The sequence below is a fragment of the Amblyomma americanum genome, chromosome 1, assembly GCF_052857255.1.
Source record: "Amblyomma americanum isolate KBUSLIRL-KWMA chromosome 1, ASM5285725v1, whole genome shotgun sequence".
NCBI classification, from domain to species: domain Eukaryota; kingdom Metazoa; phylum Arthropoda; class Arachnida; order Ixodida; family Ixodidae; genus Amblyomma; species Amblyomma americanum.
In genome coordinates this window covers 45945902-45959482 of record NC_135497.1, presented here as the reverse complement: position 1 = coordinate 45959482, position 13581 = coordinate 45945902, and the positions used below count along the sequence as shown (strand labels likewise).

General features: G+C 48.7%; 1 protein-coding gene and 1 long non-coding RNA gene across 2 annotated transcripts; both read left to right on the top strand.

Annotated features, from left to right (window-relative positions):
- The first annotated feature begins 1096 nt into the window (after positions 1-1096).
- Positions 1097-2370, top strand: LOC144132591 (uncharacterized). Its single transcript, XR_013314872.1, has 3 exons — positions 1097-1178; positions 1746-1832; positions 2270-2370. It is a non-coding gene; the product is annotated as an uncharacterized LOC144132591 (long non-coding RNA).
- Positions 2371-4828: 2458 nt separating this feature from the next.
- On the top strand, positions 4829-13232 carry LOC144132588 (uncharacterized). The gene is made up of 3 exons (XM_077665084.1): positions 4829-4957; positions 12227-12439; positions 13077-13232. The coding sequence occupies exons 1-3, from the start codon at positions 4841-4843 to the stop codon at positions 13230-13232; spliced, it is 486 nt and encodes a 161-aa protein (XP_077521210.1). The 5' UTR covers positions 4829-4840.
- The last annotated feature ends 349 nt before the right edge of the window (positions 13233-13581 follow it).

Here is a 13581-nt window from a genome sequence, read left to right as displayed (position 1 = left end):
CATGACTCGGTTCCAATTACCACATGTGCGCTCGTCATTTGTAAGAGTGAGAGGAATTGGTCAGTTTTGTTTTTTAGACTGCGGCAATTAACAACAATACAGACAAGTTCATTTTTAATAGCAGTTTGTGGGCTAGCTAAAAGCCTCGGTGATGGCTATTGGTTTACACAAGTGATATCGTCTGTTTCAATGTTGTACATATAGGCTTTGTTGTCCAGGTTTAGCTTATTAAACCGCAGTTTCAACTTTCCGCCGCGTGCCTTAGCAAACTGCATGAGCTTTTTTCTTTGTTGCCGTACTTTGGCCGAATAGTCCTCGCTTATCGCCCAGTCAGTATCTTTTAGTTTGGCAGCATTTGAAAGAACACGATTCTTTTCTTTAAAGGACAAAAATTTAACGATCAGGGGTCTCTGCTTGTCGGGCGCATATCTTCCTAGTCTGTGCGCTCTTTCAATGGCAGCGGCGTCAACGGAAAGTTTTAACTTTTCAGCGCAAAAAGAGATAATTTTAGTCTCAGACTGTTCCCACGATTCGGTTTCTTTGTCATGGATGCCGTAGAATATTAAGTTGTTTCTTCGTGATTGGTTCTCCAGGTCATCATGCGATGACTCGAGGGCCGTGCACGCGACAGCAAGTTTCTGGGAACTTTGAGATTAAATAGTTGTCTCTGATTTCACTTTGAATTGTTGTCACTGTTTGCCTACTCACCTTTGCTTTGCTGTGGCTGCATAAAAGCATTACAGAAAACATGCTAACAGCAGTTTATTATGAATGACATACGCACTGGGAGTAGTGTGAGGGATAAGTGTGACAGCAGTTGGCAAAGCAGTAAAAAAAGAAATGTTTCTGTAATTCAAGTCCGATTTTCTTTTATTTGTTTGTGCCTTTTCCCCTACTTAATACTGTGTTGTAGCCCCTCGGTTCAGGTTCTTTGATTTTGGCTGCATGGTGGTAGAACTAGCCAGGAAAGAGAATTACAACCCATCTGTAAATTTTCATCCTTTGGGTAATGTTTCAGTCATGACTACACGCCAGTTGACCTGTGGGATCCTTTTGCAGTTTCTTTCAATCTGCAGTGGTTCTTTGTTTCAGGATCTGTGCAAGTTTCTGGAGCAAGGAGTTGTCCTTGGCACCTTGAGGCGCCTCCTGTTTGAGCCCACAGAGCAGAGCAAGAAATGGTGTGTGCAGAATGTCCCCTCTCTGCTCCTAGCATGCGTGTATTCTTATAATTGTCCTGCATTTGATCGACGCATGGCCTTTGCTGGTTTGCATATTTTTATTTTTCTCTGGTTTCTTTCACATTTTTTTTCTTTTCCATGATTCCATGAGGAGTTGTCAGAATGGCATCATACACTTTCATTCGATTGTGGTTGGTTGTGATTGAGCCTTAGCGTAAGGCATAACTTATGTCAGCCTAAGAAGTTTTTTAACAGGCTTTGTCTTGTGGTGTGTTTGATGCCTGAGGTCTGCACGTAGGTGGAGTTTCAAATATGATACATTCACCCCACTTCTTCATGAATAGGGGAGAAGGAGATTGAAAGAAAGCAAGGAGAAAGTTAATCAAAGTGGCTCACATAACTGACGAGTCAGAGCCCATTTTTTGAAGTAGCCATTCTTTTTTTCAACTGCCATCGTGCTTGTTGTAGGTTTGACCTGTGCACTGGTGTTTGTGTGTGATGACCTGTGCTCGTCACTGGACGAGGGGCAACTTCTCACAATGGTGCGTCCATTCTTGATGCCGACAGACGCCTCGGAGGTGTCTCTTGCTCGACTGGCGTACGCAAGCACGGCCTTGCAGCGGTTGCCAGAGCTCAGCAACGTCACTGCTGACAGTGAGTGCAAGTGCTTTACTTTGCCACGGTTACGAACCTGCGAGGTCTTGATTATCACCTGCAGTAGTTGTTGATGTGTGTAATGAAGGGCTCCAAGGACTGGGGTAAAACTTTTGAGGTTTCTTGGATCTTGGCAGTGCTTCCATGTTCCCATGACGAGGACACTGTGTGATGCCTTGCTGCATTTGCCGAGCTTTTATGCTTCTGCTTGTGCATTTTGTTGAGTGCAACATGTTTGGCTCATGTTTGGCACCTAGCACAGTCTACTAATGTGCCAAACTGTACGACTTTGAACATAGTACTTAACAGGAGGCAACAGAAGGAAGGAAATGCCCTCTGTTTTGCAGTGCAAGCTCATGAACATTGTTCCTTCATTCAGAGAAGGATCTGTTCCAAGGAAGCTGCACCTGCCATTTCATTTCTGACTCTTGTTGCAGAAAAGATAACGGCCGCTTTGGAGACTGAGGATGTGGACACCATCGCGGAGTTGCTTCTTGCTGATCTTGGGGAGGCTGCTGGAAAGATTGACCAACCTCTTACTGTGGTGAGCTAACAATTTTTTTTTCCCAAGTACAGTAAAAGCTCATTGCTTTGGCCTCTGTTAATTCGGAAATCCGGATGATTCAAACTGACGGCTCTGTCCCAGCGAGTGTCGGATGCTCGCTAATTCAGACGCAATGGATCTCACACCGGTTAAATCAAATGGACTTCCGAATGGAGGCTGTGTCCAGGTATGAATGGTGCGGCAGGAGATCGTCGAAATAGCTTTACTCAAACCTGAATTTCATGCTGCATAGTCGCTTGCTTACCTCTGACTGCGTGCAATGGCAGGCAGGACGATGAACGGGTGGCCTCATATCAGAGAACACTTTGACAGCATAAGTTCTCTTTGATTTGGCTGCACTAGTTTCATGGAGTTCTGCAATGTTGGTGCCAGCATGCAGCATCAGCTCCAAGTGCAGCTTGCCACTGGCTGCTTCCAGAACGAGTGATAGAGTGCAGGCCTGGTTGTCTGGTAGCCTCGGTGTTGCCTTCAAATTACAGCCAGCTGCATGCTGGCAACATCAATGGCCACCGTAATCTCATACCACATGATGAATTTTCAAGCGGCAAAACATAGTGCAGTGTTGCATGTAACCAGGCCCAGGAAATCTTCGTTTTAAAAAAGTTGTTGCATGTACAGTCGAGCCCACATACAACGGACCCAATTAAGACGAACTTTTGGTTGTAACGAATGAGACCTGCGCAACCGTCAAAATATACATTATTTCAATGGCACAAAATCACACGTATAACAAACGTCATTAAGCCCTGCTGATCGGTTACAGCGAACGGACGGCGCTGTGATGCGAGATAACCTGCCTCCAACCCCTTTGTGCGCCCGGCATGCGGTATGCTTTCCCAAGCCTCATCACGAGCGAACTGCCCGCCCTGTTTCGTGCCGCACTTGAGCGAGCTACCCTTTCGTTGCCGACGCGACTTCCAAGATCGCCCTCCCGCCCCTCCTCGCAACTCCACTCCTTTATCCTCACCCTCTTCCAAATCCACGCGTGGCCTCTGCAAACAACGCCGCCGCCGCCAGTATCGATCGCGGAGGCCGCGCACTGTGAAGCAGGCTTTCCGTGGGAGCCAAGAGGTGGCTGCACTGACACTCACGGACGCCCCTTATTGGTCTCTCCGATGGCGCTGTGCGTGTGTATCCTTGGCTTAATTGGCTTGATTGCCACCTGTGCATGCTGCACGCCCACCCCGTCACGCGCTTTTGTCACTCTTGTTGCGGTGCGGACGTTTCGTTGGCTTAGTTCAAATCTTGGGCCCAGGTTGTAATTCGGGATGGCGGACGGGAACACCGAGCCCACTTCCATTGTGTTCAGCTGTAGAGATTATGAAAGCGGCCTGTGCGGTGGTGACGGCCACTGGCTAGCAAAACTGCTTCCGCAAGGGCGGCTTCGTCGACACAGTGTCTGATGCCGAGCCTGATTCTTCGGAAGATGACCAGCCCAGCGGCAATTTGTGGCGGCGTGTCACCAACTCCGACATGGGGGTCATGACATTGGTTGGAATGATTTTATTTCTGTTGATGACGCCGACACCACGGAACAGTGCACGAACGAGGGCATCGTTTCTGAAGTGCGGAACGAGAGTGACGCAGAGGAATCAGATGAGGATGAAGCTTCGGAGCCAGCACCCATAAGCGTGCCTGTAGCAATGAGCTACATAGATAGCCTAAGACAACTCGACTATGCCAAGGGCCTCGGCGATAGCACGCTTCTGCTTAAAATAATCTGGAAACCTCAATCATCGGATCTGCGCTGCAAAAAGAGACGATCATCGCGGACTTTTTCGGAAAGAAAAATTTTTTTTCGTTTGACAAGCAGCTGTCTTTAAAGCTCTGGTCCACTTACTACGAACTTCGGGATATAACGAGCGGACGCCATGTGATGCTCATGTTTGTTATAAGCGGACTCGACTGCATAGCACAGATGATTTACAAGATGCGCTGAAATGCTACCCATGGGACTTGACTTGACCACTTAGGTTTACAGTTCTGATGCCACTAACAGCTACTTGCCTCCTGCTTTCTAGACAGAACTATCAATAATTCACTAATGACATAAGCCATCCTTTGTTGTCATTAAAGTTGCCACAGTGGCTCAGTGGTTGTGGTGCTCAGCTGCTGACCCAAAAGGTGTGGGTTCGATCCCAGCTGCCGCTGTTGAATTTCGATGGAGGCAGAATGCTTGAGGGCTGTGTACCGTGGGATGCCAGTGCACATTAAAGAACCGCAGATGGTCAAAATTATCTGAAGCCCTCTATTACGGTGTCCTTTATTGTCTGAGTCACTTTGGGAAGTGATCGAAAACAAGCGTAGTGCTTTACAGCTGCTGCCTTTGCTTTGATGCACGAGTTTTTGTTTGTTACTGTTAAGTTTTGTGTATGACGTGTGCTGCACCATTTTTATTTGAAACCTTGCAGAAAGCCCAAGTGGATTCTAAGGCAACAAGACGATGCCATCTGCGCTACTTTGGACCTTCTTGCCAACATATTTGGTACAGTTGTGGAGCACTCGGTCAGCAAGGGCAGCAGCCAATCAATTTCGGCAGCTGATGCAGAAGTTGTTCAAGGTGCATTCCTAGCCTTCTTCCTTGCACGTGTGCATGCATGCTTGCATGCTTGTGTGTATGTGTCCTCATTTTACATAGAAACACACTCATGAGATGAAATGCAAGTGTTCAATTACTTAGGGTTTCAGAGGCTGCTTTAGCCAGTTTTGGGAACTGTGCGTACATAAATCTTAATACAGGGTCATGTGCGGCACATCGCACAAATGAAAGAATGGAGGCGTTGCAGAATAAAAAAAAGCGCACAATGTGCAGTTAGTGAGCTGTGTGTCATCCCATAGGAAACATGTTATTCTGGTCATCTAAACCGATGTTAACGAGTTTGATTTAAACAAATTCTTTAAGTTTTGTAGTTCAAATAGGATTCAGAATTCGCCTTCATGATTGCTGGGGCGACGTGCAGGTGAGCATGAAGGCATTCCGAAAAGTCAAGCAGCAAGTTGTGGCGCATGTGAAATTTCAGTCACAATTTACTGCAATGTCTCACAGAGGTAGAGAGAAGTCAGAAAAGTCAAATGCATTCCAATCTTAAAGTCTGAAGAATTGGTTAACAGTTGTATTGCAGAATAAGCTTTCAAGTTAGTTTCGTTTTGCGAATGCTTCTTTGAAGCAGAACCCGCATTTCAGAACTCGTTCATTTGTGGGAAAATTTGTTGCATTATATTGTACAGTATCCTTAGAGGGTGTTGGAAGTATTGTATATATGTGGGTAAGGACCACATTTTTTTCCACCATTTTGGCAGATTTCGGCCTTTACCTGAAAGCAGAATTTTACTGTTTCGTCATCTGACTATAGTCTGGGGTCTTATAAGAAGTTTGTTTTAGCAGATGTGCCACTATAAAAGGCATATGTGAGAATGCTAAGTGTATCCAAATATATGTTATATGAAAGATTGAATAAAGTGGCCATGCAATGAGAGGACAATTGCAAATGGAACATTTATTGTGGTTCCCCAGGGCTGCCGGGTACCCACCGGAGATAAAATGAGTACAAGTTTTCTGCTGGTCTGGTGCTCAGCTTCTTTAGGGTGAAATGCTTGGGAAATGGGTCTTTGACCCCACTGTGAGTAAAAGAAAAATAAAACCTTGTTCCATGGCACTCGGCCACAGCTGCCCTTGCGCCATAAAAATTCATTCATGTGTGAAGAAGAAGGGCATCCTGTATTTACTGAGGGAAAGAAGAGGTAGCCGCACTGCCATCGCTCAGACCGACTGCCTGCTGACCTGAATAGACCAGAGACTCGGTCACCGCCGTGGTTTCGCCGCCGCCTCAGCATTAACCTAAGCCCCCGTTACATTCGGTGGAGGTTCGGTTTAGCATCCTCGTACCACCCTGGACCTGTGCAACCTCACGCTACCGACCCCCGCTATGCCCGCTATGCCTGAAGCCGCCCACCACCAAGCCGTGCAGGTTGGCTCACTAGGCCTCTGTTCCGGCTCCCTCCGGCAGCGGGACCCGGCACTCTTCAGCGGTACTGACAATCGTCACGCTGAAGACTGGCTCACATCATACGAGCGGTTGAGCACATATAACAATTGGGACGATACCACCAAGTTGAACAATGTCTTCTTTTATTTGACTGGCGTTGCCAACCTGTGGTTTCGAAACCACGAAGCAGACCTCTCCACGTGGACTGCTTTTAAGGTGAACCTCACCGAAGTGTTCGGAGGTCCTGCTGTGCGCAAGCTACGCGCCGAACACCGCTTGCGCGAGCGCTCTCGGCAGTCGGGTGAGACGTTCACCAGCTACATTGAAGACGTGGTCAACCTATGCTCGCGTGTCAACCCCCAGATGTCCGAGGCGGACAAGATCAAGCATATTCTGAAAATCATCGAGGATGATGACTTTCAGATGCTGCTGTCGCGAGATCTCCGCACCGTTGCCGAAGTCGTCAGTCTCTGCCAGAGCTACGACGAGCTGCGCAAGCAGAGGCTCATCACTCGCCAGCACGCAGCAGCGGTTGTCGAGTCGCTTGCCGGCCTGTCGGCTGCACCTGACCGCTCGCAACTGTTGGCGCACATCAAAGATTTTGTGTGTGAGGAAGTTGCAGGTCAGCTGTTGCTTCTGCCATCCCCCTCCGTGCAATCTCCATTCCTGGCGCCCGACCTTCCCACTGCCATCAGCGAACAAGTGCCTGAGGCCCTTCCACCGGCCCCTCCGCCTGCACCAGCACAGCTGCCCGCACCTGTCGCTGCACCCCTGACCTACGCTGCCGCCGTCGCACGGCCGCCTAACTACCGCCTAACCTACGCTCCACCTCAAGCGTCTGTGCCTCAAGTTCCTCACGCTCCGACGCCTTTTTTGCGACCGCTTCGGCAATTTGGCAATCTCTGGCGTACTATTGACAATCGGCCTATTTGTTACTCTTGCGGACTGCCTGGTCATGTGGCCCGGCTTTGCCGTCGTCGTGCGCTGATCTCCCCAGTTGCCGGTTACTGGCCTCCTCCCAGTGACTACTCACCGCCAGCCGAGACGCCACAGAGTCGCCCACTTTCCCGTGATCGCACCACCTTCTCCACCCGGCGGTCACCTTCTCCTCGTCGCCGCTCCCTTTCTCCCATGTGTCGGCACCCGAATCTTTCGCAAGAGGAAAACTAGACGCCGCAGTTCTTGAGGCGAGAACTGCGCCACCAGCGAAATGTCCAAGGCCTCAGTTATGTCCCGCCAATCTGATCGCCGTTTCCGTAGAGGGCGTTTCTGTTCTGGCGCTTGTGGACACCGGCTGCCATGGCCGCCTCCTTTTGCCGCTCGTTGCGAAAAGTGACGACCCCACTTTCTGGATTCTCGCTGCGCACCGCAAGCGCGCAGGCTATTGCGCCGTTAGCGGCGTGTACGGCTCGCGTCGTCATTCAGGAAATTCTCTACGTGATTGAATTCGTCATTTTACCAACCTGCTCTCTTGAGATCATCTTGGGTTGAGACTTCCTGTCCCGCCATAACGCAGTCATTGATTGTGCTCGTGCTGAACTTGAGTTCTTTGCGCTCAGCGGTTACACGCCGCTCGATGCCCCTTCTGCTACTCCTGCCAAAGCCGTCGTTGCTGAAGACACTGAACTGCCTGCCTGTTCTTCTGTTCTTGTGCCCCTCACTTCTGACCTTGTTCGCGACGGCAACATACTTTTTACACCATCGCCCCTCTTTCTGTGCCGCAAGTACCGCTCCATACCTTATGCCGACCTCACTCTGTCAGCTCGCCTTAGCGCGTTGTTCGTGACCAATCCGTTTACATATGCTTCCGCTGTGCGTCGCGGTGAGTGCCTGGGTACCATGCAAATCATTGACTTCATTCTCTACCGCGATGAAAATGACAATTCCCCATCCCTTGACGTTAGTGCCGTCAGCCCGCCGGTTCCTGCACCCGACACTTCGTCTCCAGACGTTTTCCTTCCCTCCATCGACGCCTCTCTTCCTGCACCTCAACGAACTCAACTTCTCGCTCTGCTTCATCAATTTCGTTCCTCCTTCGATTCACACCAACCCGCTTTGACCCGCATGTCGACTGTCGCCCACCATATCGACACCGGTGACCACGCCCCTCTGCGTCAGTGCCCATATCGTGTCTCAGCCACTGAGCGCCAAGTTAATAAAGACCAAGTTGACACCATGCTTCAGAGTGGCGTGATCCAGGCCTCACACAGTCCCTGGGCTTCTCCCGTGGTCCTCGTGAAAAAGAAAGATGGCTCTATTCGTTTTTGCGTTGATTACAGCCGCCTGAATAAGGTCACATGAAACTCTTTCGCGCATTGATGATGCTCTGGACTGCCTTCAAGGAGCGGAACTCTTCTCTTCTCTCGACTTATGCTCTGGGTACTGGCAGGTCCCCATGACAGCTGACGACCGCCCTAAAACCGCATTCGTCACCCCTGATGGCCTGTATGAAATTACCGTCATGCCTTTTGGCCACTGTAATGCTCCGGCTACTTTTGAGCGCATGATGGACAGCATTCTGCGTGGCCTGAAATGGAAGTCGTGCCTGTGTTATCTCAATGACATCACGATATTTTCGCCCGACTTTGCCACTCATCTATCCCGGCTGAAGCACGTCTTAACATTCCTTACGGACGCTGGCCTTCAACTGAACTTAAGAAAGTGTTGATTTGCTGCTCCTGAGCTGACAATTTTAGGCCACGTTGTGTCAAAAGAGGGCGGCCGCCCCGACACCGCCAAACTTCGTGCTGTGACTGCGTTTCCAAAACCTACTTGCATTAAGGAACTGCGCAGCTTCCTAGGCCTCTGTTCCTATTTTAAACGTTTTATTCGCAACTTTGCGGCTATTGCTGCCCCTTTAACTGAGCTTCTCAGCAGCAATGTGGATTGTTCGAGTTGGTTGCCTGCCTGCGACGATGCCTACAACACCTTGCGCAGTCTCCTCACGGCACCACCTATCTTGCGTCACTTCGACCTGCAAGCCCCAAGTGAAGTACACACGGATGCCAGTGGCATTGGCCTCGGGGCTGTGCTCGCCCAACGCAAGTCTGGATTTGAGGAATATGTGGTTGCTTATGCCAGCCGCACCCTCACGAAATCTGAATCCATCTACTCCGTGACGGAAAAAGAGAGCTTGGCCATTGTCTGGGCCCTTGGAAAGTTTTGACCTTATCTCTATGGCCTTACGCTGTAAGCAACTGCCTCATCACTCTGCTGGACAGTTGCAGCCACTGCAGTGTCCTCCTCGCCCCTTCGACTGTGTTGGCATCTATATATACGGCCCTCTGCCATACACCGCTGCGGGCAACCGCTGGGTCATTGTTGCCATTGACCACCTGACCCGTATGCAGTAACCGCCGCGCTCCCAGCTGCTACAGCTTGTGAAGTGGCGTGCTTCATTTTGCAGCGCTTTATACTTCGCCACGGTGCTCCTCATGAACTCTTCAGTGACAGAGGATGCGTATTCTTGTCTGATATCGTTAAACCTCTACTCGCCGAGTGCAATATCATTCATCGGACTTGTACAGCCTACCATCCGCAAACAAACGGTCTAACTGAACGATTTAATCGCACTCTGAGTGATATGCTAGCGATGTACGTTGCTGCCAAGCACACGAACTGGGACCTCGTTCTACTCTATATTACGTGCGCCTACAACACTGCTACTCAGTCCACTACCGGTTTCTCCCCATTTTTTCTGCTCTACGGCCGACATCCATCCGCTCGCGTCGACACAGTTCTTCCATACCGCCCTCCCTCATCTGAGTGTACAACTATTTCTGAAGCTGCCCAGCACGCCGAAGACTGCCGCCAGATTGCACGGTCGCTCACGGCAGACACTCAGGGGCGCCAGAAACACCGCCATGACGACGGTCAGCTTGATCCGGATTTTCCACCTGGTTCACTTGTCTGGCTGTGGATTCCTTCCACTGATCCCGGCCTATCAAAGAAACTTCTTTCGCAATACCATGGCCCCTACCGCGTCCTGGAGCGCACATCCTCCATGAACTACCTTATTGAGCCCCTCACACCATCTTCCGATCTTCGCCGACGTGGTCGCGAGACTGTGCATGTCCAACGACTGAAGCCATACTATGACCCGGTTGTGTTGTCGCCACCCTGAGTCACCAGGATGGCACCTTTTCTCCCCGGGGCCATTGTGAAGAAGAAGAAGGGCATCATCCTATATTTACTGAGGAAAAGAAGAAGATTCTTGGCCTATCCCCCAGTGTGGGTATGTGCCATCTTTTGATAGGCTAACAACAACAACAACAAGAGGTAACCGCACTTCCATCGCTCAGACCGAGCGCCTGCTGACCTGAACAGATGAGAGACTCGGTCGCCGCCGCCTCAGCATTAACCTTAGCCTCCGTTTCACATGCAACATTTATTGTGGGATCAAGTGAGCAGATGAGTGGGGGCATGAAATAAGCTCTGATAATTGTACTTGAAAACGGCACCAGTCTAATTTTATTTTTGCGGCATCTCTTCCTCTCTCTTCCGCAGCGACTGATATTTTGTCCTTTTTTGTTTTTGCTTTCCCCCTAGCTCTGAGCAATCAAAAGCACAACTGCATGATTAGGCATGCACATGTGTCTGACATCTCAATCCTTCCCTAGTTGTACAGCTAATTCTATGAGCAGCTGCACCACATGCCTTTCCGTCTGGCTCAGGCAATGCCCCGGTGATGCCGATAGTATTTGGCCGCCTCAGCACCTTGATAATGTGTGTTGCAGCTCCGTATCAGTTGAAAAATTCACCTCTCAACTGTTTCAGCCCTGAATCAATGAGCAGCTCCACTTCGTACCTACACTCCTTTTAGTCAGCAGGGAGGCAGCTTGCGGCATGTGGCTTGTGCGATGCCAAGCTCTGGCCGTATCAGATCCCTGCGCCATGCTCAGGCAGGAGTGAAGGTACTGCACAGAAGCTACCTTTTAGAGTTGCGCTTTTTGGCGTGGAAACATTTTTTTTTTCGCTTCTAGGAGGTTTTGCGCGGACATTCTGTGAGTACTGTTGTGCAGAATCGCTGTGGTTCACAGTTGCTGTGAAACTATTTTTTATTTATCTGAAGGACATGCACAACAGTTCGTGTTATGTGGATTTCTCTTGCATTGGATCCTATGGGAAACCAACCAAATGATCACACATTGTTCACCTCATCTGAGAATTCATCTCAACTGAGTTTGTTTCAAGAGGAATTAACTGTAGTTCATTGAACCGAGAATTTTGCTGTTTCAGTGTTGGCAATGCTTCTTGTAATATGATGCAATTAGGTCATTCTGATGCCTTTGCCTTTCTCCCCTATCTTTTTTTTTTTTGCAAAGGGGGTAGGGCATTTTGTGCTGTAAGCACAACTGGGTTCACCACTCATGGTGTGTAGGTTCTGCATACAATTGCAGTGCCCCTATTTTTTGCACTTAGAAAGTTTTCTCCAAGAAAGGAAAAAGGAAAAGCACAATCCTTCGACACAGGTTTGCACTGACAGGTTTACACCAACAGACTTCTGATAAGGGAAGTGGAGTACTTATGATGTATTCCATTTTCCTCTGTAATGCCCTACGTCCCTGAGGGTAAATAAATAAACAGAAAAAGAATACATATGTAAATGTTTACTTTAAATGAATAATTGAACAAAGAAACAGGTATGTTGCTTAAAGGCCATGCTGGCATTCGTGATTGTTCTGAGTTGAAAACAGATATACTATATCTCTAAAAGCTGAACTGAGTCATTTAGTTTGTCATTAATATTTGACTTCCGTTTGATTGAACTGGGAACATATTTGCACTCCTCTGCCATTTCTGGCTAAGCCCGTTGTTCTGTTTCAATTTCCTGCTTTCCCCAGATGCACTCTCCGAGCCTTAAACACCAGGTGCACTTCCTGGGTGGCCTGTGGCTGTTGCACCTGGATGCCAGCTGTTGTGCCGTCGCCAGCAGCAGTCACCAGGGGGCATCACCCTCCCAAAGGAAAAGCTTCAGTCTCTGGCTTTCGCTGTTTCGGCCCAGCTGCTGCAGACAGCTGAGGACATCAAGTGGATCTTGGTCGAACAGAATCTTGGTGGGTATGGTGGCCTGTACAGCAAAGAAAAATAAAGGAAGCATGTTTGAATTGTGAAAAGGGACGGGAATCATGGGAGTGCTTAAGGGATACACTCGGTGGTTGGATGAGCTTCTTGTAATCTAGGTGGTTTGTGACTGAAAAAAAGAATGTTGTGCACAGTAAAATGTTTACAGAGAAATGAAAAAGTGGTGGCTGGTTGCAGTGCACACCTTTTAACTCCCGTGATGCGCAGGGCCAAACACCGAAAGTCATTGATCGGTATTTTTGCAAGAAGTTACATAGTGAGGGTGTCAGAAGCAGTGCATTGTATGGTGCACAAGAAGTCTGGCAGAAATATTCTGCAAAAAAGGAAGACATTGGTAGTCAACTCTGCTGAAATAAAATATAATCAAGAATTGTGGATAGGTATGGAGAACACAGAATGCAGAGGCTTACTCTCTGCGTGTGTAGGTCACTATTGCTTCTTCTTCATTTATTTACTCTTTTTTTCGATTTTTGAAGCTAAAAATGTTTGATGCCATCCTGCGTTCCCACACCATGTGACCTTATCTAGCACAGAATGGCAGCCGAATATAGTAGACTACGAGCACCACTAGCGAGAGTTACAACTCTGTTTTTTTGTCCGCATGTGCAGTGCCATCGTGCTGTCACTACTGTCGCCAGTACAAGGGATCCGAGAGGTGGCTGTCAGCCTGGCACAGGCGGCATTGAACTCGTCTCACAAGGGGTGCAGCAGGCCCCATCTTCTTTTCAAGGAGATCGACCAGCATGCTGCAGAAGTGGCCGCTGACACGGACTACGTGCTTGCTAACCCGAATGCTGGTGTTTCAGGTTCAGTGATGACAACAAGGGGAGGTCAGGGGTGGTGCTCGCCACCCCAAGCAAGTAATTGGTTGCTTGCTCCATTACCCGACAAGAATTTGGTAGAATTTTTTACATTAAATTGCAGCTAGTAAAGGGACATTGCCTTCACAATGTGTTCTTTTCATTTTATTTTTATGAGGAGCAATGCTACGTAAGCATCATGCCTACCCCAAGTTGAGTTAAATTGATGAAGTTGGGGAAATGTTTTTATTGGAACGGACGGTTTAACCAGCACATTTTCGTGAAGTAGCATTTGTTGTTTTTTTTTCCTAATT